The sequence below is a fragment of the Stigmatopora argus genome, chromosome 4, assembly GCF_051989625.1.
Source record: "Stigmatopora argus isolate UIUO_Sarg chromosome 4, RoL_Sarg_1.0, whole genome shotgun sequence".
Classification (NCBI taxonomy): Eukaryota; Metazoa; Chordata; class Actinopteri; order Syngnathiformes; family Syngnathidae; genus Stigmatopora; species Stigmatopora argus.
The window spans coordinates 15,787,581-15,808,087 of record NC_135390.1 but is presented as its reverse complement, the minus strand read 5'-3'; the positions used below and the strand labels follow the sequence as shown (position 1 = coordinate 15,808,087).

At 41.6% G+C, this 20,507-nt stretch overlaps 4 protein-coding genes across 9 annotated transcripts; 1 reads left to right on the top strand and 3 right to left on the bottom strand.

The window, feature by feature from the left end:
• Positions 1-206: 206 nt before the first annotated feature.
• Positions 207-3,532, bottom strand: pafah1b3 (platelet-activating factor acetylhydrolase, isoform Ib, gamma subunit). Its single transcript, XM_077597679.1, has 6 exons — positions 3,324-3,532; positions 2,972-3,104; positions 1,905-1,994; positions 1,704-1,820; positions 1,516-1,638; positions 207-899 (listed from the first exon to the last, which is right to left on the bottom strand). Exons 2-6 carry the CDS (start codon positions 3,050-3,052, stop codon positions 639-641), a joined length of 672 nt encoding a protein of 223 aa, XP_077453805.1. The 5' UTR covers positions 3,053-3,104; positions 3,324-3,532; the 3' UTR covers positions 207-638.
• LOC144072574 (C-X-C chemokine receptor type 3-2-like) lies at positions 2,760-20,018 on the top strand. Of its 6 annotated transcripts, none has more exons than XM_077597678.1 (5): positions 2,760-4,479; positions 4,924-5,901; positions 6,800-6,927; positions 7,014-16,783; positions 17,063-20,018. In XM_077597678.1, exons 4-5 carry the CDS (start codon positions 16,748-16,750, stop codon positions 18,161-18,163), a joined length of 1,137 nt encoding a protein of 378 aa, XP_077453804.1. In that variant the 5' UTR covers positions 2,760-4,479; positions 4,924-5,901; positions 6,800-6,927; positions 7,014-16,747; the 3' UTR covers positions 18,164-20,018. The 6 variants fall into 6 exon arrangements, with proteins under 6 accessions (XP_077453804.1, XP_077453800.1, XP_077453799.1 ...); XM_077597674.1 differs by lacking the exon at positions 17,063-20,018 and having other exon boundaries at positions 2,760-3,426; positions 4,359-4,479; positions 6,788-6,927; positions 7,014-13,220; XM_077597673.1 differs by lacking the exon at positions 17,063-20,018 and having other exon boundaries at positions 2,760-4,249; positions 4,359-4,479; positions 6,788-6,927; positions 7,014-13,220.
• Positions 7,483-11,554, bottom strand: tlr21 (toll-like receptor 21). Its single transcript, XM_077597672.1, has one exon. It carries the CDS (start codon positions 11,259-11,261, stop codon positions 8,280-8,282), a length of 2,982 nt encoding a protein of 993 aa, XP_077453798.1. The 5' UTR covers positions 11,262-11,554; the 3' UTR covers positions 7,483-8,279.
• cnfn (cornifelin) lies at positions 12,469-15,878 on the bottom strand. Its single transcript, XM_077597681.1, has 3 exons — positions 13,523-15,878; positions 13,317-13,453; positions 12,469-12,733 (listed from the first exon to the last, which is right to left on the bottom strand). The coding sequence occupies exons 1-3, from the start codon at positions 13,644-13,646 to the stop codon at positions 12,644-12,646; spliced, it is 351 nt and encodes a 116-aa protein (XP_077453807.1). The 5' UTR covers positions 13,647-15,878; the 3' UTR covers positions 12,469-12,643.
• Positions 20,019-20,507: the final 489 nt, after the last annotated feature.

Here is a 20,507-nt window from a genome sequence, read left to right as displayed (position 1 = left end):
TTGTCTCTGGTACAGCATTCATAAAACATGGCAGAGATTGAAGACAGCCCAGTACGACAGAAATTGTAGAGGGCATATGATTGGTAGCATGAGAGATGTCTTAAGCGGACAGACGTTACTCGAGTACAAAGGTAGACTCCGGCACGGCATCCACACTGTTGTGGAGATAACAGGAATCGCGCAAATAATACACAACACGCTAAAAGTGCACTGTTGCTTTTCTTTAATGCATTTTCTCATCTTGGACTGCTCAAAATGTGAAGCAGCGGAATGGTACTCGGAATGGCTATATTCAAGCTGGGTCTTGCATTGTAAGACTTATACGACATACACATTTGTGGTGGAATGGGCTCATCTGTTGCTTTTAAATACAATAGCTGAAGCAAAAAAGGGTTTAAAGGACAATGATGGCTTCATATATGGCATAATATATGGAGGGTGATTATGGGAATGGAAGCTTAATTGAAGTGGGACATTAGCCTCTCTTTCTAGTGTGTCACATTTATTTAACTAAGTGTTTTGTTCCCACTACCTGTAACAGTGAGCACTTCATCCATGGACACATCATAACCAATTCGATTCATCATTCTTACTAAGCTAGCAGAGTGTGAAGGACTGGTGTGAGTGGTGTGTTTTGGTCAGTTCTCAGCAGACCTTTCTAGCATGGACTTGAGATGAGCGTGTAGAGGCTCGCACACAACCTGGTAGGCCTGCGGGGTCAGGTGAAGGTAGTCGTACATATCCTGGTGGGAGATGCTGCCGTTGGAGTGCACGAAACCCGGGTCAACGTTCAGAAAGGAAGCGTGAGGAAGGCCGCTGACGGCTTCCCGCACTAACCGGTTGACCTCAGTGTTACGTTCCCGCAGCGGATTGGGGGATTTACCTCTCGGAAGGAGTCCCTGCAAAGAAGAGAGGTGAGGAACTTCATGGATAAAACAGCTGCACATTCTGTGAAAAAATGTAAAAAAAGCTTCATGTTGAGCAAAACTTATTGATAAGGCAAAATATACATTGAAATGTGTTTCTTAAAGCATGCAAATACTGCTGATGCTGTCAATACTTACCAGTAAGATTAAAAAATAAGTCCTGCATTGCCCACAGCAATATCAATGTATTTTCTGGGCCAAAAAAATAGTTTCTTATAATACTTAAGCAAGTAATTCATAGTTTTTGAATGAATCAGCATTTCAGGTGTTAAGAATATATACACATGCATTAGAATGGGTCTTTTTTTTAAAGTGTTACATACCTTGATCAATACAATTAAAATCATATGGCCAATAGTTTAACAAAATCATTCTTCAAGATATGACACAAAGGCCCTCTAGAAATAAAATGGCAGAATGCATCGTTTTCCAAAGAAAATACATATCATAAAAATGGTGATTTACAACCTAGCAAAATACCACACCACTAAACAACTGAGAGCCACATCTCTCAATTGTTTAGTAGCGTGATTTTGCACCACAGAACTTACAAGGATTCAAACTGTAAAAAGGTGTGTAGAGTACTTACGAGTACAAGTGTGTGAGCATGCGGCAGCTTATTCTTGATCACTTGGACGATTTCCATGATGCCCCCGCTAATTTGCTTGGCAGTATGTCCCCGATTTTGGGTCCCCACCCAAAGAACCACAATCTGATCAACAAAAGTGAGATGCAGGTGCGTCGCTATACTGAAAATGGACAAAATCTAAAGATTACCTTCGGGCTTATGTGATCCAGTTCACCATTTGACAGTCTCCAGAGCACGTTCTGCGTGGCGTCGCTGCCCACCCCGAAATTGAGGGCATGGAGTGGAGAGAAGAGTTGCCGCCACACCTGAGACAAATGTGGAAGAAAATTAAGCTTTCACATGAACAAGTTTGAAAGAGAGAAAAATGATGAGATGCGATCTTTTCTTACACCAAACTGATGCATGAGCTGCACCAGAAAGTCGCCAACAAAGAGGACCTCGGGTTCTTTATCTTTGCTGTCGGACAGGAAACGGTTGTGCTGCGCACATCGTAACAATACCAATAGTCACTCTTTTTAAGTTTTGGTGTAAAGTCAGACAGTCGCTGTTTTCTTTCACATGTTTGATTCCCCATAAGTGTGCCAGTTCCCGGTAAAAGTGTAACTGAAATACTCAAGACCTGGTCCAAAAAAACGTAACGAGTTCTCTGATAGGAAAACCCCCAAAATCTCATTCTTCTAATAAAGAATCTGAAGAAAAAAACAATCACACCACGTGATTGATCACTATGATCCACAATAATGGGTGGTACGTTTTACAGGGGGGCGGCCTGGCGGCGGCGGCGCAAGTGGTTAAAGCATAGGCCTCACAGTGGGGAACCTGGGTTCAAATCCAGGTCGGTCCAACTGTGTGGGTTTTCTCTGAGTACTCCGGTTTCCTCCCACATTCCAAACACATGCATGTTATGCTGATAGGATACTCTAGATTGCCGCTAGTTATGAGTGTGAGCATGAATGATTGTTTGTCTCTGTGTGACCACCAATTCAGGGTATCCCTTGCCTCTGGCCCGAAGTCAGCTGGGATAGGCTCCAGCACCCCCCGCCACCCCATTGAGGTTTTACATGCATCTATTTCAATGGCAGAGTAACCATACCTGTCAACCTCTGCCGATAACTGCCCTTATAAATGATTATGATTCCCCTTACAAACCCCCAAAAAACCTTACAAACACCGTACGACTCGTACAGTGTTTGTAAGGTTTTTGGGGGGTTTGTAAGGGGAATCATAATCATTTATAAGGGCAGTTATCGGCAGAGGTTGACAGGTATGGAGTAACTGTCCATTTTCCTGACAATATACACACCATGATCGTCTTGTCTCTCTGCGTGCCCTACGGCTGACTGGCGATCAGACTAGGGTGTAGTCTGCCTTTCGCCCAAAGTCGGCTGGGATAGGGTCCAGCACCCCCCGCAAACCTTAAGAGGATGCGCGGTATGAAACATGAATATATATTCACCATCGACATCCATCGTCCGTCTCCCTGGGTGTCCTCGCAGGCGGTGGGTGTGGCGGCCGGGTTCCGCTCGTCGGCGCTCATGACTCGGCCTCGTTTAGTGTTCCAAAACTGGCATGTATAACTTCGGATCTTTCTATTTCAACAAAATAAACCAAAGATATAAATGAAGCAAACCCTAACAATAGTTGGACAGTAGCTTAAGACGCCATTGGAAATTAGATAGCACAAGTGGCTAGCACGAATGATTGTATTTTAAATGGGACGCAGATCCTTTACACCTTAGTCGTTAACAAATACATATTTTTTTGGCGTCCGTCTATGTGTTACCAAAAAATCACCTTAGATTACATACATGTTGAAAATAGGCAATTAAATAGTCCAAAATCCTGTCATCCTCTCCCAAAAATCGGTTTCAGGAAGCGAGTTTTTCACAGGGACGGCTCATCCTTTTAGGGGTAACACACGAATTCGATTTCATTTCATTTAACGCTTTTTCGCCATACTTTTACAACCAAACTTTAGTATTATTATTATTTTTAAATACATTGATGTAATTATTGGGATTCAACCCGTTTGAATGAGGAATTAGAGGTAAAAATGACGATGATTGCGACTCTTCTCCCCGTAATAGTGTGTAAATGGACTGCTCTAACCTCGTTAAGGCATTGAGGGTATTACTGCTGCGTTCAGCGTTGCCAGATCGGGAGATTGGGCGAATGTTTGATTAAATTTGGGCTTCATCCACTGTAATAAAAAAATGAAATAATGTTTAAAAAAACAAATAAATAAATGCACCTTTTTTTACATATTTATATTTGTTATTGCCCATATTGATAACATAATTGAATGTCAAATGAATGAGGCCGAGTACTGTCCCATAGGCTGCAAATAATAAAAAACATTTTAGAGGGGAAAAAAAAATTTGTGCACGAAAAGGCTAATTATTATTATTTTTTAACTGAAAACAATACAATCGTTACAAACTTTCATAGAAGAACGACATCTCCCGTTATGCATTCTTAGCCAATGATTCCACTACGATGTGTCTACCAGCTTGTTCATTTGTTTCTTGTTATAATATCGAAACATATACTGACTTGTTTAAGTCAAACGTCATAGTTGTCATTTCGCCTAGTGTTTGTTGAACTGAGCGGGTTTCGTGCGGTGGTTGGGTTTGAGACTGGCTTTCCCATCTGGCAACCCTGGATGCATTCTTCCATCCGCCGTTTCTAACGTTTGAAACACGCCACGATGTCAGAGAATCTTGGTCGTTAAATTGTAAACATATGTTTTCTTTAGTTTCACGCAACAGATTTCCTTAGAATCAATCACAGTCGTTTCAAGTTTATTGTAGCAACTTGGGATGTAACGCTTTAACTTCATTCAGGTGTGTCTTGAGAGAAAACTGCACCTGTTTGTCACCACCTCCGTGTTGTTGGCGTTCTCGCGTGGTGATCCGTCTCCTGGTTTGTCTGCTGACTCCCAATAGATGGCGACCTCGCCAATCTGTAAGTAAACGTACGGTTAACCTTAGCTAGATTTACCGGTACACTGAAGAAAAACCTCAGGTTTGTGTCGTCATCTATCTATATATTTTATACATTTTTGCATTGGCATACAACATCATTATTTTGTGCTCCTCCAAATGTTTCGTGCAGCTAGCAAAATATTGTAACAGGAACATTATAAGGATGATTGCAATTTAACAGGAATGCAAATCACAATTCAAATATGTTCATTTCAGTATTTGTTTTTATTAAAAACTTTAAGTCTTTTTGGTGAGCGGTAGAGCAAACCTGGCCTCTTTTGGAAATTTACCAAGGTTTAAAATGGCTAAAACTAAACCAGCAATGATTGATTTTACCAAGAAGACTTGTGCGGTTGTAAACGTATCTTTCCAACAGTTCTGATAAAACTAAAGAGCTCTTTTGAACTCTGTTTTTCTTGCTCAGCAAAAGGCAGAATGAGACACACAGCAGAAGTCCGAACCAGTTGCACCTGCAAGTGCCAGCTGGAAAGCAGCACACAAAAAACCAAACGACTGAAGTCGCGAAAGGAGCGGAGTCACAAAAGAAGCGGAGGCAAGGACGCCTGCAGGGTCAACTCCCAACAGCACCGCTGCTGCCTTCAGGGCAACCTGGATATGGGACACCTGCACAGTTGCAGCCAAAACACCTCGAGTAGGGACCTCGTGTCACAGCCTCCCCTCCCTCTCGCGCTCGCTCCCACACAGGAAGCCAGCGTCATCACGGCGTCCCGTCTAATCAGCCACCGTGGGCTCTTCAACCATAAGGTGAAGTCCCTCAACATCCAGCGACTGTTACTGGATAAGAAGGAGCAAACGGCCAAGGAAAAAAAGACATGGTTTCCCCTTTTCAGTGACCCCAGTGGACCCCATGAAGAACCTAATGCCATAGAGGCCACTGAGGTAAGCAAGGAGTCAAGTCAGACGTCAGTCGTTATGCCGGACCAGAAAGAAAAAGAGAAATCTTTTCCTATAAGCTCTGACGAAAGCCCGGTTGTGAAGAGGAAAAAAACACATCCAAGCCCAAACCTACCCTCTTCTGTAGAGTGTTCGCCTCAGAGAAAGAAGCTCTCTAATCCGCGGAGACCACCCAGCCTGGTTCTTCGTCAGCCCCTTGCTGTGGAAACCAGGGTTGACAGTCAACCCCAAAAAGATGAAGTTTCCCCAAAGTCCGTCAGCACGGTGGCGCAGAGCCTGTGCAATGCCTTGCGCTTTCCTTTACTAAGGGAACGGGACCTGGTAGAGGAGAGCAGGGCGGTGCTACTGCGAGCCCTGCGTAAGGCACATGGCCATCGACTGCAAGAGAACCTCAAACACCTGCACTCGGGCACCGGCCACCAGTCTCAACCCAGGAAAGAGGTCAGCAAGCCAAAGGCAAAGGAGAAGATCAGGGAACAGATGCCAGGTAGACATTTAAGAGCTATAATCTTGAATATCCAAGTGGATTATGGGCACACTGGTGTGTAATTTTTTTTTTCAAATCAACCCACTTCACTTAAATTCGCAAGTTTTGAAGGGTGGGGGTCAATTGAAGTCCTTAAACTTCAAATTTAAGTGGACTACTTTGAGCTCAATATATGTAATAACATACCTGTCAACTTGTACGTTTTATACGTATTTTATACGTTTTTTTACCATTTCAAATCATGTACGCCGTACACCGACTTTTGTACGGGGATTTTTTATTTTTTTTTTAAATCGCCAATATTTATGAAAACCGATCTCAACAAGACCGTTTTGGCTAAAATCCAGATAGTCTCGTAGGCTGGTAGCCAACGACGCTACTGTCATCGATCGTTACTATTGTCACGGTATAACAGCAAAAATTATCCTCAATCGTATGTATTTTTTTAGCGGTGCGTACGGCAATATCGATAAAGGATGACATGCGCATGCGTAGATATACGGTTTTTGGGGGGTTTGTAAGGGGAATCATAATCATTTATTAGGGCAGTTATCGGCAGAGGTTGACAGGTATGTAATAACCTGGATTTATCCTCAGTTTAGCTAAACCTATCATAAGTTACTCCAAGTAGATTTCAGACTGGGGAACAATGGCAGTGGAACGTGCAGAAAAGTAAGCTAAATTCTCTGCCTGACTCCCCTGTTGCTAGAATGCGCTTTTGAAAACATCAGGAGCTAAGGCTATGGCTAAGTTCACACAACTAATTTCAAATTCCCTTTACTTAGATATGCTAGTATTGCTCACAAACTTGATTATGCAAATCAAATACAATTTTTAATCAAGTTAACAATGTTTTGAATATATATATATATATTTATATAAATAGATGTGTTTTCAGCACCTGTCCACTCTGGACATGCCTTCAATTTCGAAAGTGAGGGCTATCCCGTTTTCGAAAACAAAAGAAAAGGAACAAAGCACTTTCCCTGGGATCTCAGTCCGCCGCCACAGCAGGGCTCCAGCCAGGTAAGCTTGGTTATCGTTTTTTTTATTTATTTATCCTTTTTTTAACTGCTTTCAACGCATTCCACCACACCTTTTTTACTATGTAGAGAGTCACTTGGCCAGTCAGCCACATGGACACTTCGACAGGCCTCTTGAAGGACATCTTTAGGCTTCGCGCCTCACCTGAGTTCAATATAGACTTGGGCCCTTCCCCTGTGGTGACTCACCAGATGTTCATGCCATCTCAGGAACCCCCAGCACACTTCTTTGGTGAGAACCATGCCACATTTGATCCCTTCAGGGACTACAATGCGCAACAGAGGGAGAGTCGGTCGCAACCAAGCTACATGCGGCTCAGTCCCCGCCCAGAGCCGAGAGGCCAATATTCACCTGCGCACCACATTCCCCTCAAGAATGATGCTTTTTTACAAAGGTACTCCTCCAACTCAACCTACTCCACTCATGCTTTAACCTCCCCCCACAGCCACCATTACATGCAACCTTACATTGTTGAGAGCCCGTCACCTTTATTCACATCCTTGGCAAGACCCAAACGCTGGCCCTTTTCGCCTAGGAAACTGTACTAAAAAATCATTTGCCTCATTTTTTCTTTACATCTTGTGTGCTAATTTTGCTTCCTTGTAAACACCATTAGTAGGTCATTGCATAGCTATCCTAGATGTGAACAAAAAGTGTGCTGTTTGAATTAAAAACCATCACAATTAAGCCAGCACAAAACATTGTCATTCCATATTTATGCGTGAATACCAAACAAAAAGCAAGAAAAAGAAAACATTCCAACTTCAAATTGCTGCTCAGGTTACATCAAATAAAGTAGTGCCTTGGGATGCAAGTTGCATTTATTCATTGAAAACAGTCATATCTAAAAACACTTCTCTCTGAAATCTTTCCCTGTTGGAATTTATGGAATTAAATGCAAAACAAAGCATTATTTGTGTTTTCTTATATGATGGAAGCTGATCCCCACAAGGCTAGTCAGTAAATAGCTGGCCAATTGTGAATATTAACTTTTTACAACCATGTACTCATAGTTATTCCGAAAGCCAAAGAGGGAATGCTCTTTTATAAGGTATCATACTAAATGTCACATAAAGCATTTAAAACCATTACAAATTCATGTCAAAACAATTAAATCAATTACCTTGAACCTCTGTCCCATAGTGAGCCACCCCTCCCACAATTATTGAAATTTTGAAAGTATTTGAAGCACATACAAAATACTACTTTATAGTAACAGATGCCAAAACATAGAAGCAAAGAATGGTTTATAACAGACTAAAATGGGCTGACTATGACCTAGATAACAAAAAAAACTGCACATTTTTGTGATAGAAAGTTGTTATTTGATCTGTCTAGTAGTTTCCGTCCGCTGTCAGAGTATGAGTGTCAGAATCTCCCAAATCGTCATAGTCAGGAGACGCCAGAGTCTCATTGTCCTCTGTCTCCAATTTGTTCCCTGATTTTACTGCACGACGCAGCTGATTCCAAAACACCTCCTGGGCTTGTTCGGGGTTGAAGCAGTCCCAGCCGGGCCACTGCAGGTACGTCTTCTTTAGCATGACCTTTCTCATGCGGTGGTAGGAGGACATTTGACGCTCAGAGACGGGCTCCAGGAAGATAAGCAGCAGAACGTCGCGGTGCTCGTCAAAGAGCCGGTAACTGGCCATCTGAATTTCCAAGGAGCACCATTCGCTTTGGAGGAAATTACGGCTAACGACACAGATGGTCTTGCGACTACTGTACACGGCGTTGACAATGTTGTCTACTATATCCCGACCTGGCTCAAAGTCTCGATGATGCAAGCAAAGTTTCAAAGACGAGTCGTTGCCCTCCAGGTTTGGCAAAAGCTGCACCATGACCCACTCTTCGTCTTTAGAGTTGTAGGAAACAAATGCATCGTATGTGCACTTTTCCTCCTCTTTGAACTTGCGCCACTGGTCGCTGAACCAGGCCCGAAACACGTAGTAGCCATACTTCACTTTCCAATAAAGTTTGACATAAAGCAGCGGGAAGGCTGTGAGGAAAGCTACCACGGTGGACGTGATGAAGAAGACATCCTTGCCGAGGTCAACGAAGCAGACATCGGTGTTGAAATTGTAGAACATCTTCTCTTCTCCTTTCGGGCAACGAAGATTGTAAAGATACGCAACTTGGACCCTCTGGTTATAGTTTGTCCAATTCTGCAACAAACTGTTCTGGCATGTGCAAAGGAGCGGAAGGCTGCGAATGTCCAGGTACTGTAAATGGGGCCAAGCTTCCAACACATCTACCTCAATTGTTTGCATTGCGTTGTGGTTGAGCTCTAGTGTCTTCAACCCTGTCATATTGCCAAACACCTCTCTAGAGAAGGTCCGGAAGCCAGCGTTTCGTAAGATCAGCCAGGACAACTTGCGAAGATTCTTAAAAACGCCTGGCTTCAGTTCAATGTTCACGACGCAGCACCTCTCCAAGCTCAGGAAATACAAGTTCGTCAGGTCGTCAAATGCATCAACGGCGATGTACCAGATTTGATTGTTGCCGAGGTAAAGACTAGTGAGGTTGCCGAGGCCGTTGAAGAACTTCTGCCGCAATACGGCGAGACCGTAAGGACGCTGTCCACCCAACTTCAAGTCTGCGAGTTTCCTAAGCTTCACAAACTGGAAGTTGACTATTTGGGCTGGAAAGTAAATCAGGTTTCTTTCCAAATCCAGCACTGTGAGTGTGTCCATAAACACTCTATGGAGGGATATATGGATCTGTTTCAGGTTGTTTCCATCTAGGTACAACTTTGAGAGGCTTTGGAGTCCTTCAAATCCCGAGGGTTCAATTTTCGCAATCTTGTTCCCTCCGAGGTCCAAAGTTTTCAGGTTTTTAAGATTGAGGAAGGTTCCGTTGAAAATGACTGAGATGCGATTGTTGCGCAGGTAAAGATATTGCAGAGCGATCAGATCTTCAAAGGTGTCAGCAAATAGGTCAGTGAGAAGGTTGTTGTCCAGGCGTAGGATCTCAAGTTTGGAGAGTCCCTTGAGAGCTTCATGATGGAGAAAAGCGATAGTGTTGATGTTTAATTTTAGGATTTTGACATTTCTTGTGTGATAAAATGAGTAAGCATCTACCGAAAGGATGCGATTGTATCGGAAGCTGAGCTCTTCCAGCCTATCAAATCGCAACTCTACGTCCTTGCAAGATGTAAGGCTGGTGATGTGGTTGTGTTCGAAATAAAACTTTTCCAAATATTTATTCTCGCCCAGAAATCCCAGGCAGTCTGAGATTTTGTCTGGAGAGCTGCCAAAACATTTGTCTGAGATTTTGTCTGAAGAGCTGCCAAAACAGTTGTTTGAAAGATTCAGCGCTGTTTTGATTGTTGGACAATAGGACAATGTGTCATTTTGTAGGTAACTGATGCTATTGTTGCCCAGACGCAGCGTGTTAAGACTTTCCCCCTTCCTACATAACATCTTGCACAGCTCACGTAACATACTGTCGGTTTTCACACCTGTTGTTGTGAAGTCCACGTGACCTGCCTTAATGTTGCTGATGTTTAAAAGACTTGTCACGTTAACTTGGGTGTAGCTCAGCTTGAGATAGTTTGTTCCTTTTAGATCCACATTCTGAAAAGCCTCTGCAGTGAGTCGAAAATTTGAAGACAAATCTAAAATTTGGATTCTGGATAAGAAGTGGCGCTCGCATCCTAATCTGTCCAGATTGTTTTCACACAGGTACAATTTCCTGAGTGACTGAGGGAGTGAAATGTTCGAGTGAAGAAGAGATGGCAAATTGTTTTGGCAAAGCTCTAATGTATTCAGATTTTTTAAGCGTGACACAGCTTCAACAATCTCTGAAAAGTTTTTCAGGAGGTTATTCTGCAGTATTAAAGTGTTGAGCCTGAGCTGGCACTCCGAGAAAATGTTCACAGGCAGACGGGTAATGTGGTTGTGACTCAGATTGAGAAAAGTGAGATTGTGCAGGTTTGCGAATAGCTCGGGCCTCAGAGACGAGATGTTATTGTATCCCAAGTCCAGAAACTTGAGTTGATTTAGTCCATCAAAAGACAAGTCACTTAGGATTCGCAAGCGGTTACCACTTAACTGAAGCATCTGAAGGTCTTTGAATTTGATGAAGGCTTTGCCGGGAATGTACTCGATAGGAGTGGTGAAAATGGTGAGATTGACCAGATGCTCTGGCAGGTCCTCCATGACGACAGATATATTCTTCGTTGTTTTTTGTGTGCATTTAAAGATGAGCCTCCTAGAGTGACTTACATTGATGCAGTACTTATAGGAGTATGGCACAACTAAATGGATCGCCAACAGAATGATCACGAGCGATGACAGACAGCAGACAACTGCTGCCATGGTGCACCTTTGTCTCAGGAAGTTTTGGTCCTTCTAGATGCAATATCTGCAGGGGAATAATATGGAACAGAGCAAAAGGTTCTTGTCATTTTCACTGTTCTGTATGCCTGAATATTTTACAGCACATTTTTCTTAGTTTTGGGCGAAGAGGTGCTTGGCCAACTTAACGATTTTCATAAATTCATTTCTATGGGAAAAATAATTTGATGGGCTATCGGCTTTCTGTCATGAAACTTGGCCATGGACTGAATTTAATGTATTAGTAAAGTAAAACTCCCATTGAACTTCGTCTGGCAATATCTCAGTAAGCATGAAACTGTTTCCTCAGAAAATAGTCACTTCCTTTTGTCCCACAGCATTGATATATTTTTTTAAGACAACTGTAAAATTGCATGCGTTTATTTTTTGGTTTACATAAAAAAAAAAGAACCACATTTCATTTCAACCAATTTTAGGTTCTATGGGGCAGCTAGTACAATAATATTTCAGTGAAGGCTATGTGACACATGACCCATACTGCTTTAACAGTCAAATTTGTTTCATATATTTTCTGATATTAATAGGAAGCTTGAAGGTTTAAAAAAAACAAAAGGCTGCTACAATTTGTTTATCTGCACTTTCCTGTAACATGAGTAGCCATTATGCATGTCTAAAATCTTTTAGTTCCCTTACCATTTCAATTTAAATAAATAAAGAAGAAATTTCAGTTCCAAGTTTGAAAGGGAACAGTTGCGTAAAAGCACCATTTCAAGTCCCCTGAATGAACTCACTCTTTGCATATGCTACACATAACCTCGCGTGTAAGACAAATATCAGTGTAGTAAAAAAATAATAATAATAATATTAATGAAGATTTTGCTCTTAATCTTACCCGATCAGAAGGAAATGTGCCTCGATGCTTTCCATTTCTTGTTTGTTGGAAAGAGGAAGACAACACTATTGCCTCTCACTTACTCTTGCATATATTAATGACGTAAAAATGTGCTTAATCAAATCCAATAAGTGAACAAAAAGCAACCTTATTAATTTAATAATACTGGTCAACCCATGCTAATATATAATTGCCCGCCCTCGTTGTAGGAGTTGTCGGTCCAGCTCCCATTTAGTTAAGATAAATTGACATATTTTACATCACACTAGTATGCATACAGTTGTGGGAATAGAATATTTATTGAAAGACGGATAAAGAGAACTTACTGACATGGAAACGAATCATAAAACTTTATTATTAATTTAACTCATTCACTGCCACTGATAGAAATAGACTTTAAACTTTGTATAAGCATTCACCATAATGTCTGTATGTCCCATTAACACACGACGTCCGTACAATCACATTTTCAAAAGTGATCTTTTTTTAATCCCCCCCACCTCCCTAATTCCTAAGATCTCATCTTCTGCTCTCGCGCCATTTGACACAGGCCACAATGATACAGGCAGAACATCATACACCAGTCTTGACACACCGAGCCCTGAAGCGGTGAAGGGGAAACACACAGTTAGTTTGATCATATTCTACAATAGATATATTCTCGAGATAATAACCAATGTGATCGTACAATGCTAATAAATATACACAGTCTTCTAGTTGGTCTGCACAATTAATAATTTTAATCAAGGGTGTTTGCAGCGTTCTTATTCTTGTCATTTCTGTTGAGTACATTTTGGCTGTCCTGTATTGATCAGGGTCCGAAGTGACTGACTGCCTAGCTTACCTGTCCATTAGCCTCCCTTCTGCCACAAAGTACCGCCTCGACAGAAATGTGAAAATACTATAAATATAGCTGAAATTATTGGAAGCAACTGTAACGTACTGGACAGTTTCACCATTAAACGTCCCCGTATATACCTTCAATTTGAATATAAACTGCGTCAAATTATTCCAGTCCAAAGTATTGGCGATGAAGTTAAATACAACTGAGCTGTACTTGTTAAATTTTCCTTCCTGAACTGATTTAATTTTTTTTTTTAAGTCAACCCACTTAGTTTTACTGATGGGTGACACAAAATGTGTCATACATTTGTTAAGGGTGATCATATCTTGGTTAAACTCACTTCAATGCGGTATTTGTGGCGCATGTTGGTCCTCAAAGGCACCGAGCTGCCAGGAAGAAAGGCCAGGCAGCAGGTCTCCCCGCTGTCCTGGGCCACTTTGCACTCCAGTATGCATGGCACGAATGTCCCGCACAGACCTGCGAGCGAAAGACGGCATAAAAGTGGCACTGTCTTGAAATCACCACTCGTCCTCTTTCAATGCTTACAAATGCCACAGTCGTCACAGCAGTCAAACACGTTGGACGTCCAGTCGGACAGGCCGGAGGAAACGGTGTACTGGTTGGAGTTCACTTGAGGTTGGGAGCTAATCACGCTAGGCTGAAAAGTCATGGCTGGAAGTCCAAAGTTGATCTGTGTGGTCTAGAGCGGGTGGGCTCTTATATCCCGCTATTTGATCCACTTGGAGTGTTTGATTTTGGGGCGTAGTTCACTATTCTAAAGGTGGCCTCCATTGTGATTCATTCCTGTATTTCAAATGTATTATTTGCCTTCAGTATTTGAGGAGAAAATAAGTCTTTTATTCTCTCTATGCAAAACAAAGGGGAGCAGGTGTGCTTGTGGGGCAGGTCTAGTGTAAACAACATTTATAATGGCAGGATGAATTGTTGAACTTGTGTATGTATGTATTTTGTGGTATGCATTATATTCCAACAAGAATCAAATCAGGCAGCCCGGCGGGCAAGTGATTAGCGCCGCACAGTTCCAGGGTCAAGGGTTCAGTCGCACGTTGGTTCTCACTGTGTGGTGCTTTCATGTTATCCCAGCTTTGCGTGGGTTTTAGCAGAGTCAAAACTTTTTTTAACGGTTTTATACAATAATGGGAGCATAACAAAGCGGTTTTGGCTTCTGCATTAATTGAGGTTCTTAATACTGAATCGATTCAAGTCATAATAAATCAAGCAATTTAGCTGTGCCAATAATCCTCTCTAGCTTTAGTTCTATAACAGTGGTTCTTAACCTGGGTTCGAGTGAACCCTAGGGTTTCGGTGAGTCGGTCTCAGGGGTTTGGTGGAGCCTCTGCCGACTCATCATGTCTATACACGATAACATGCCCTGGTTGACCATCACTGGCTGCAGATGATCACGTGACATCGCTTGGCCAATCAGTGCTGCGAGGAATTTATGTATCTTAAATTTGAACAAAATACACTTTATTTTACACTAAAGTTGGGTTCGGTGTATGCGCATATGAAACTGGTGGGGTTCGGTCAAGGTGCATATGAACCTGGTGGTATTTCGGTAGTGCCAACAAGGTTAGGAACCACTGTTCTATAAATATAGCACTCCTAAGAAATATAAAAAGGGAACCGCAACAATTTAGCTTTGTTTCACTCTTAAACTCCCTCACGAGAAAATAGGAAGTGAAAGTGCCAAATTGCCCCTAGCTTGTCATGAACAACATGGCGACGCTGACCACTCGCTCTTCTCTAAGCAAGTAGAGGGCGGCATAGCACGATTCAATAAGGCCACACAAAAGCGAGGAAAACAGTCCAAATGCACACGTACACAACTTGCAAGTTGTATGGCGACCTTCAGTCATGACTTTTATACATAATTGAGCTGGCACCTAAATTTACTACCAGCCCACCCAGTCCAAATTTTACATTTGAATCTTACGAACATGGAACACAACTTGCTTGCACGACTTAATAAAAATGCAGGTCATTTCGTTCCCAACAACTTTGACCAGAGCAGAAGCAGAAGAAACATCTGCACGGTTGTGCAAGCACAGCATTTACCAGAAGACCCTCAGTCGGGACAAATGTAACCACAAGATGATTCAGTTCCTCACACTTTTGGCAGAGAAGATTGTTTTGAACAGAAATCTGTTAAGTAAATATAATGTTCCCCCTAGCCTAAATATATGGAAGTGTAAAGAACTTTATTACTCATCACCATTCTGAAACAGAAAAACTGCCATTTTGCTGAGATTTAAATGAGAAAGTCAAACTTGAGTTTTGTTAGGAGTTCATAGAAGGCATAACTATTTTCACAACATTTTTTATGACTGAAACTGTGTTCAACACACGCATTTTGCTGTTATCCAGTAATACAAATATGGCTCAATAGTTGTATTATCACTTGTGAAGGAGATCTCACCAATGATCAAGACAAAACTAAATCGATTTGATTGCCTGTCAATTCTCAGTCCCTCTGTCAACCGTGACAATATTTTGCACGGAAAGTCTGATCTACGACTAGTAAAATTAGGAAGTACATATTAGTGCAGATCTTTGCATGGGCCTGTTTTTGAACGAGAATTTCTAGTGCATTCCTAGAAAATTACAATGTTCCTACACTGATGTACTTTTTAAAATAAATAACAGAAATGTTCTATCCTCAATAGGGTCGCGGGGGGTGCTGGAGCCTATCCCAACTGACTTTGAGCCAGAGGCGGGTGACACCCTTAATTGGTGGCCAACCAATCACAGGGCACAGTGAGACAAACAACCATTCACGCTCACACTCATACCTAGGGGCAATTTAAAGTGTCCAATCAGCCTACATGCATGTCTTTGGAATGTGGGAGGAAACCGGAGTACCCGGAGAAAACCCACACATGCAAACTCCACACAGGTGGACCAACCTGGATTTCAACACAGGTCCCCCACTGTGAGGCCGACACGCTAACTACTCATCCGCCGGGCTGCGCTCTATAAAATTATATTACTATAAAATATACACAATACAATACTAACAGACGAACCCAAATGTTATTTTCCACTGAGGAGGTTAATATCCATATCATTTGTATTATTTTATCGTGGACTATACTAATTTATATATATATATATATATATATATAGATAGAGATAGATATAAAGAGATATAGAGATATATAGTTCCGTTTTTTGCTAAACGGTACGTGCTAACTAAAAGTTACAAGTACGGCGAGTGAAATAATTCAAGTGCAAAATTACTCTAGTTTTTCAACTCTATCTTTTTGACATTCCGTTGCTTCTAATTTCAGAAATAAAAAAGAAAAATATGCCCATTACTGCATTTAAAAAAAACCTTATCATCACATAAAGGTTAATTTAACATTTTTCAATGACCAAATAGGTCATATATCATTTTTAAAGTATTGCACGTATGAACATTGAAAAAAAAAACTGATGCGGGTGCAGACCCCTTTTCCACGTCTACCCTATCAATCATAATGTGACTGTCTGCTTTAACTGGTCTTTTAAACCTGTCTGCAGTTTTTTTTAATAACTCCTAGCGTGTCACAATTTCCTCCAAGGCAAAAATAACACGCTCACCTATTTCAACGACAAGCTATGTTTGCATTTAGTATTGTAAAGCAAGTGAGGAGTCGCTTCCTGAAAACACAGCTTCTGTTCCTCAATCCAATGCTGCTGTGAAAAAGTTTTTCCCCTTGAGCTTTGCAGACTGCAGGTCAGTTTGTTGCCACCACTTCTGCAACAACCATGGATGATTACATGGTGACCACAGAAGACTACTGGGTGAGTGGCTTTGTTTTTATTCCCCATTTTATACCCACATCTGGATCACAATTGTGCCACTAGATGAAAACATTCCTCATTGATATTACAAAAAAAATCTTCAACATAGAAATCAGAGCTTTTAGTGGAAGAAAATGATTCCAAGTCTTAAAATCTGATTGCATGCCGGTGATTTGTATCGGGTTACAAGGTCACAGCTATAATGTTTGTCTTATTTTTTATCGTATATACTTTTATTTCTTTGTATTTGGTTATTTTAACTGTCATACTCATCCACAGTTCTTCGAGTATGACAATTACACGTTTTACCCTGAAACCAGCAAGACGTATGCAGCCCCTTGTCCCCATGAGGACATCTACACTTTTGCGCAGAGGTACCTGCCCGTGGTCTACAGCCTGGTCTTCTTCCTAGCCGTGGTTGGCAACTTGCTGGTTTTGTGCGTGATTCGACGTTACCGAAACGGCCGTGGCGGAGGCGCCTGCTCCTTCTCCCTGACCGACACGTTCCTCCTCCACTTGGCCATCTCCGACCTGCTCCTGGCATTCACGCTGCCGCTCTTCGCCACGCAGTGGGCCCACCAGTGGGTGTTTGGCGAGGCGGTCTGCAAGCTCTCCGGCGCGCTGTTCTCGCTCAACCGCTACAGCGGGATCCTCTTCCTGGCGTGCATCAGCTTCGACCGCTACTTGGCCATCGTTCACGCCGTCGGTTCGGGATGGAAGCGCAAAACCTGCCAGGCTCAGGTGGCCTGCTTATTCATCTGGGTGGGCTGCCTGGCGCTCGGAGGGGTGGACATCTTCTATAAGCAGGTGAGCGAGGTGAAAATCAGAGACGGGCGGGGTCCGCTGGTGTGCCAGGTGTGGTTCACCAACAATGCCGCGGAATGGCAGGCCGCCCTGCAGCTTATCAGCGTGAGTCTGGGTTTCGGACTCCCGCTGCTGATCATGCTTTACTGCTACATCCGAATCTTCCGCTCGCTCTGCAACGCCACCCGCCGGCAAAAGCGCAAGTCCCTCCGACTCATCGTCTCCCTGGTGTCTGTCTTCGTGCTGTGCTGGGCGCCGTTCAACGGCTTCCAGCTGGCCGACGGCCTGCAGAGGCTGGGCGCGGTGGTGGGAGGCTGCCAGTTTGGCCGCGTGGTGGACATGGGCAGCGTGATCACTGAGAGCATTGGGTTGTCGCATTGCGCCCTCAACCCGCTGCTGTACGGATTTGTGGGTGTCAAGTTCCGCAGGGAGATGGCTCGCATGTGCAAGGGGCTGCTGGGCACGAGGGGCTCGAGCGGCGCCGAAGAATGGAGAGAGAAGAAGAGGAAAACCATCGGCTCCTACAGCTCCGCCGAGAGTGAAAACACACACTACTCGGTCATCGTCGGAAGATGATTCAGGAGAGGACAGGTAGCTCACCAAATCTAGGAAAGAACGGCACCACTTTTCCATTGTGCAATACTGCTGCACTCTGCCAACTCAACAATTCATTTAAGTTGAGTGCAAATTTTCTAACGTCTTCCACTTTTAAAATAAACACAAAAGGTAAAAATCCATCCGCTATTTAGAGAGGTACTTGGACGATTCGCCGAAAAATGTTTGGCCGACGGACAGTTCGCCGAACGGACGTTACGCCGAAACGGGATTCGCGCGCTCGCCCCGCCCCCGGATCGTGTGTACAAGTTTTTCAACCTCGGCCCGCGGGCCATGTATGGCCCGTTACAGATAACATTCATTTGGGAATAACAAGGGCATGTACTGCCCCCCGCTGGACATATTTCTAAATACAAGTATGTCCTACAATGTGCTGCCAATTTTTTATTGTCAGCCAAACGTCCGTCGTCAAAGTCTTTCGGCGAATCGTCCGGTCACGATTTAAAGAGAGAGCAAGCATATAGTATTTTCTTTCCTTCCTGCATTCATGAATATTATCCAAAGTAACTATACTGTGGAATCCCGCCACTCAGAGTAGTATTTACTTCTTAATGTTGCTTGTAACTCTGCTCTCTTCAACTTTATTTAAAGAAAAAAACATTTTCAAGACAAAAGTCCCAATCATGTAAGGAGAAATTCTATTTATTTTTGGGATCTTTGCCATATGAAGCATATAAAAAAATAAAACTTTTTTTTTTTTTTTTGTCAAAAAAGCTAGGGAAAAACAAAGGTGTAATCTTGTGACTGCAGTTGTATACAAAAAAATCATTGAAAATAGTTGTATATTTTCTATTAACGTCATACTCAAGATTTATGATGATGTTGTTTATTTTCTTAAGAGAAAAATTATGATACGATTGTATATTTTTAAGAAAATATTTGGTCCAAAATTTCTCTATCGGGCAAGTTGTGAATATTTTGGAGAACAAATAGTCTTGCCTATCTTCAACAAGAAATTAATCAAATAAAAAAATCGAATAAAGAGCAAGTAAAGATTTATTATTGTTACAAATTAGTTCCTTATATTCCTATGTGTATGTTTATGTATTCATAGATACCTTACTTTGTTATTGTGGCTTTATTTTTACTGAGTATGTTTATTGTACTTTTTTACTTGAATACATTTATATATATTTTGCGTGAATAAAGTGTGGAAAATGTTCTCTGTAAAAGTATCATGCATATTATAGATTTTTTGGGGATAAACTACCTATTTCCTTTGGGGATTTTTCTCATTTTACTCACTTGTTTATGACAATAAACTCGCTGAGGCTAGTGTGACCCATTTTAAGATTATTACTAATCTGTTGTTTTTCAGGGGAAATAACTTGTCTGGGTAAAATGGAAAAAAAATCATGGAGTGAAACTGCTGACTGTCTTTTTTTGTTTTGTCCCTCAAAATATTCAACTGCATGTGTGCACTCTGTTGCAAAAAAAGAGGAACCGATTGTGACTCACATATGAAATATAATGGTGGGGGGAAAATCTGTCAACCAACGACACAAAATTGCACTCAGAAGAATGAGTGTGAATTATTTGTGCTGTATCTGTAGTGAGAAGTATTTATACTATCACAATTAAAACCTTTTTTTCTTTTAAAAGGAAAGCTGTATATTTTCAAGAATACATATTTCATAATAGGGGAAATGTTCTATTGAGAAAGAAAGAAATAAGTGTTATCTTAAAGAAAAGGAACGCTTTTTCTTCGAATTCCGTCATATATATTTTTTAATTGTTGTCACATTACAGGGAAAAGATTGCATATTTTCTGATGAATTTGCACTTGATTATGTAATCAAATCATTTTATTCGAACAAAATAAATTTGACATTTTTCTAATGTAGTAATGCAAGAGGTGTTTTTGGACATTCTTTTTTTATTTTCAAGTAATTTGCATATTTCTAGAAAGAAAGAGGGGGAAGTAAAATACTGTTGGGAAAAAAAGATAATCTTAGAAATATGACATCATATAAGATACATTATAATTTAATATTCTTTTTTCCACAAGAGATTGTATTAGTGCATTGGGTTTAAATATTAATCAATTAATCTCAATCGCGTACTTAATTTTTCAATGAATCGCAATTTGCCTATAGATGGCAGCAGATATTTGAATGGACATATTCCTGGTACGAGCACCAGCAGACTGAAATATAGAATCAATTTTAGCCGACATGTTTAGAAACTACAATATTGTTCCTTTTGTTCAAGGCTCTCAAAGTACCTTGTGGTTTGTGCGTGTGTTGGGGGGCTCTTAGGGTTATACCGTTTTAGTAGTGTAGTAGTTGTGCAGTTCTAGAAAAAT

Coding starts and splice junctions, on each gene's coding strand:
- LOC144072574 (XM_077597674.1), top strand. Junction 5,902..6,787: donor GATCAGGGAACAGATGCCAG/GTAGACATTTAA, acceptor TTATATAAATAG/ATGTGTTTTCAGCACCTGTC. Junction 6,928..7,013: donor CACAGCAGGGCTCCAGCCAG/GTAAGCTTGGTT, acceptor TTTACTATGTAG/AGAGTCACTTGGCCAGTCAG.
- cnfn (XM_077597681.1), bottom strand. CDS start 13,646: ATGACTTTTCAGCCTAGCGTGATTAGCTCCCAACCTCAAGTGAACTCC. Junction 13,454..13,522: donor CTGTGACGACTGTGGCATTT/GTAAGCATTGAA, acceptor TTTCGCTCGCAG/GTCTGTGCGGGACATTCGTG. Junction 12,734..13,316: donor GCCACAAATACCGCATTGAA/GTGAGTTTAACC, acceptor TCACCGCTTCAG/GGCTCGGTGTGTCAAGACTG.
- tlr21 (XM_077597672.1), bottom strand. CDS start 11,261: ATGGCAGCAGTTGTCTGCTGTCTGTCATCGCTCGTGATCATTCTGTTG.
- pafah1b3 (XM_077597679.1), bottom strand. CDS start 3,052: ATGAGCGCCGACGAGCGGAACCCGGCCGCCACACCCACCGCCTGCGAG. Junction 1,821..1,904: donor AGCTCATGCATCAGTTTGGT/GTAAGAAAAGAT, acceptor CATTTGTCTCAG/GTGTGGCGGCAACTCTTCTC. Junction 1,639..1,703: donor TGGATCACATAAGCCCGAAG/GTAATCTTTAGA, acceptor TTTGTTGATCAG/ATTGTGGTTCTTTGGGTGGG.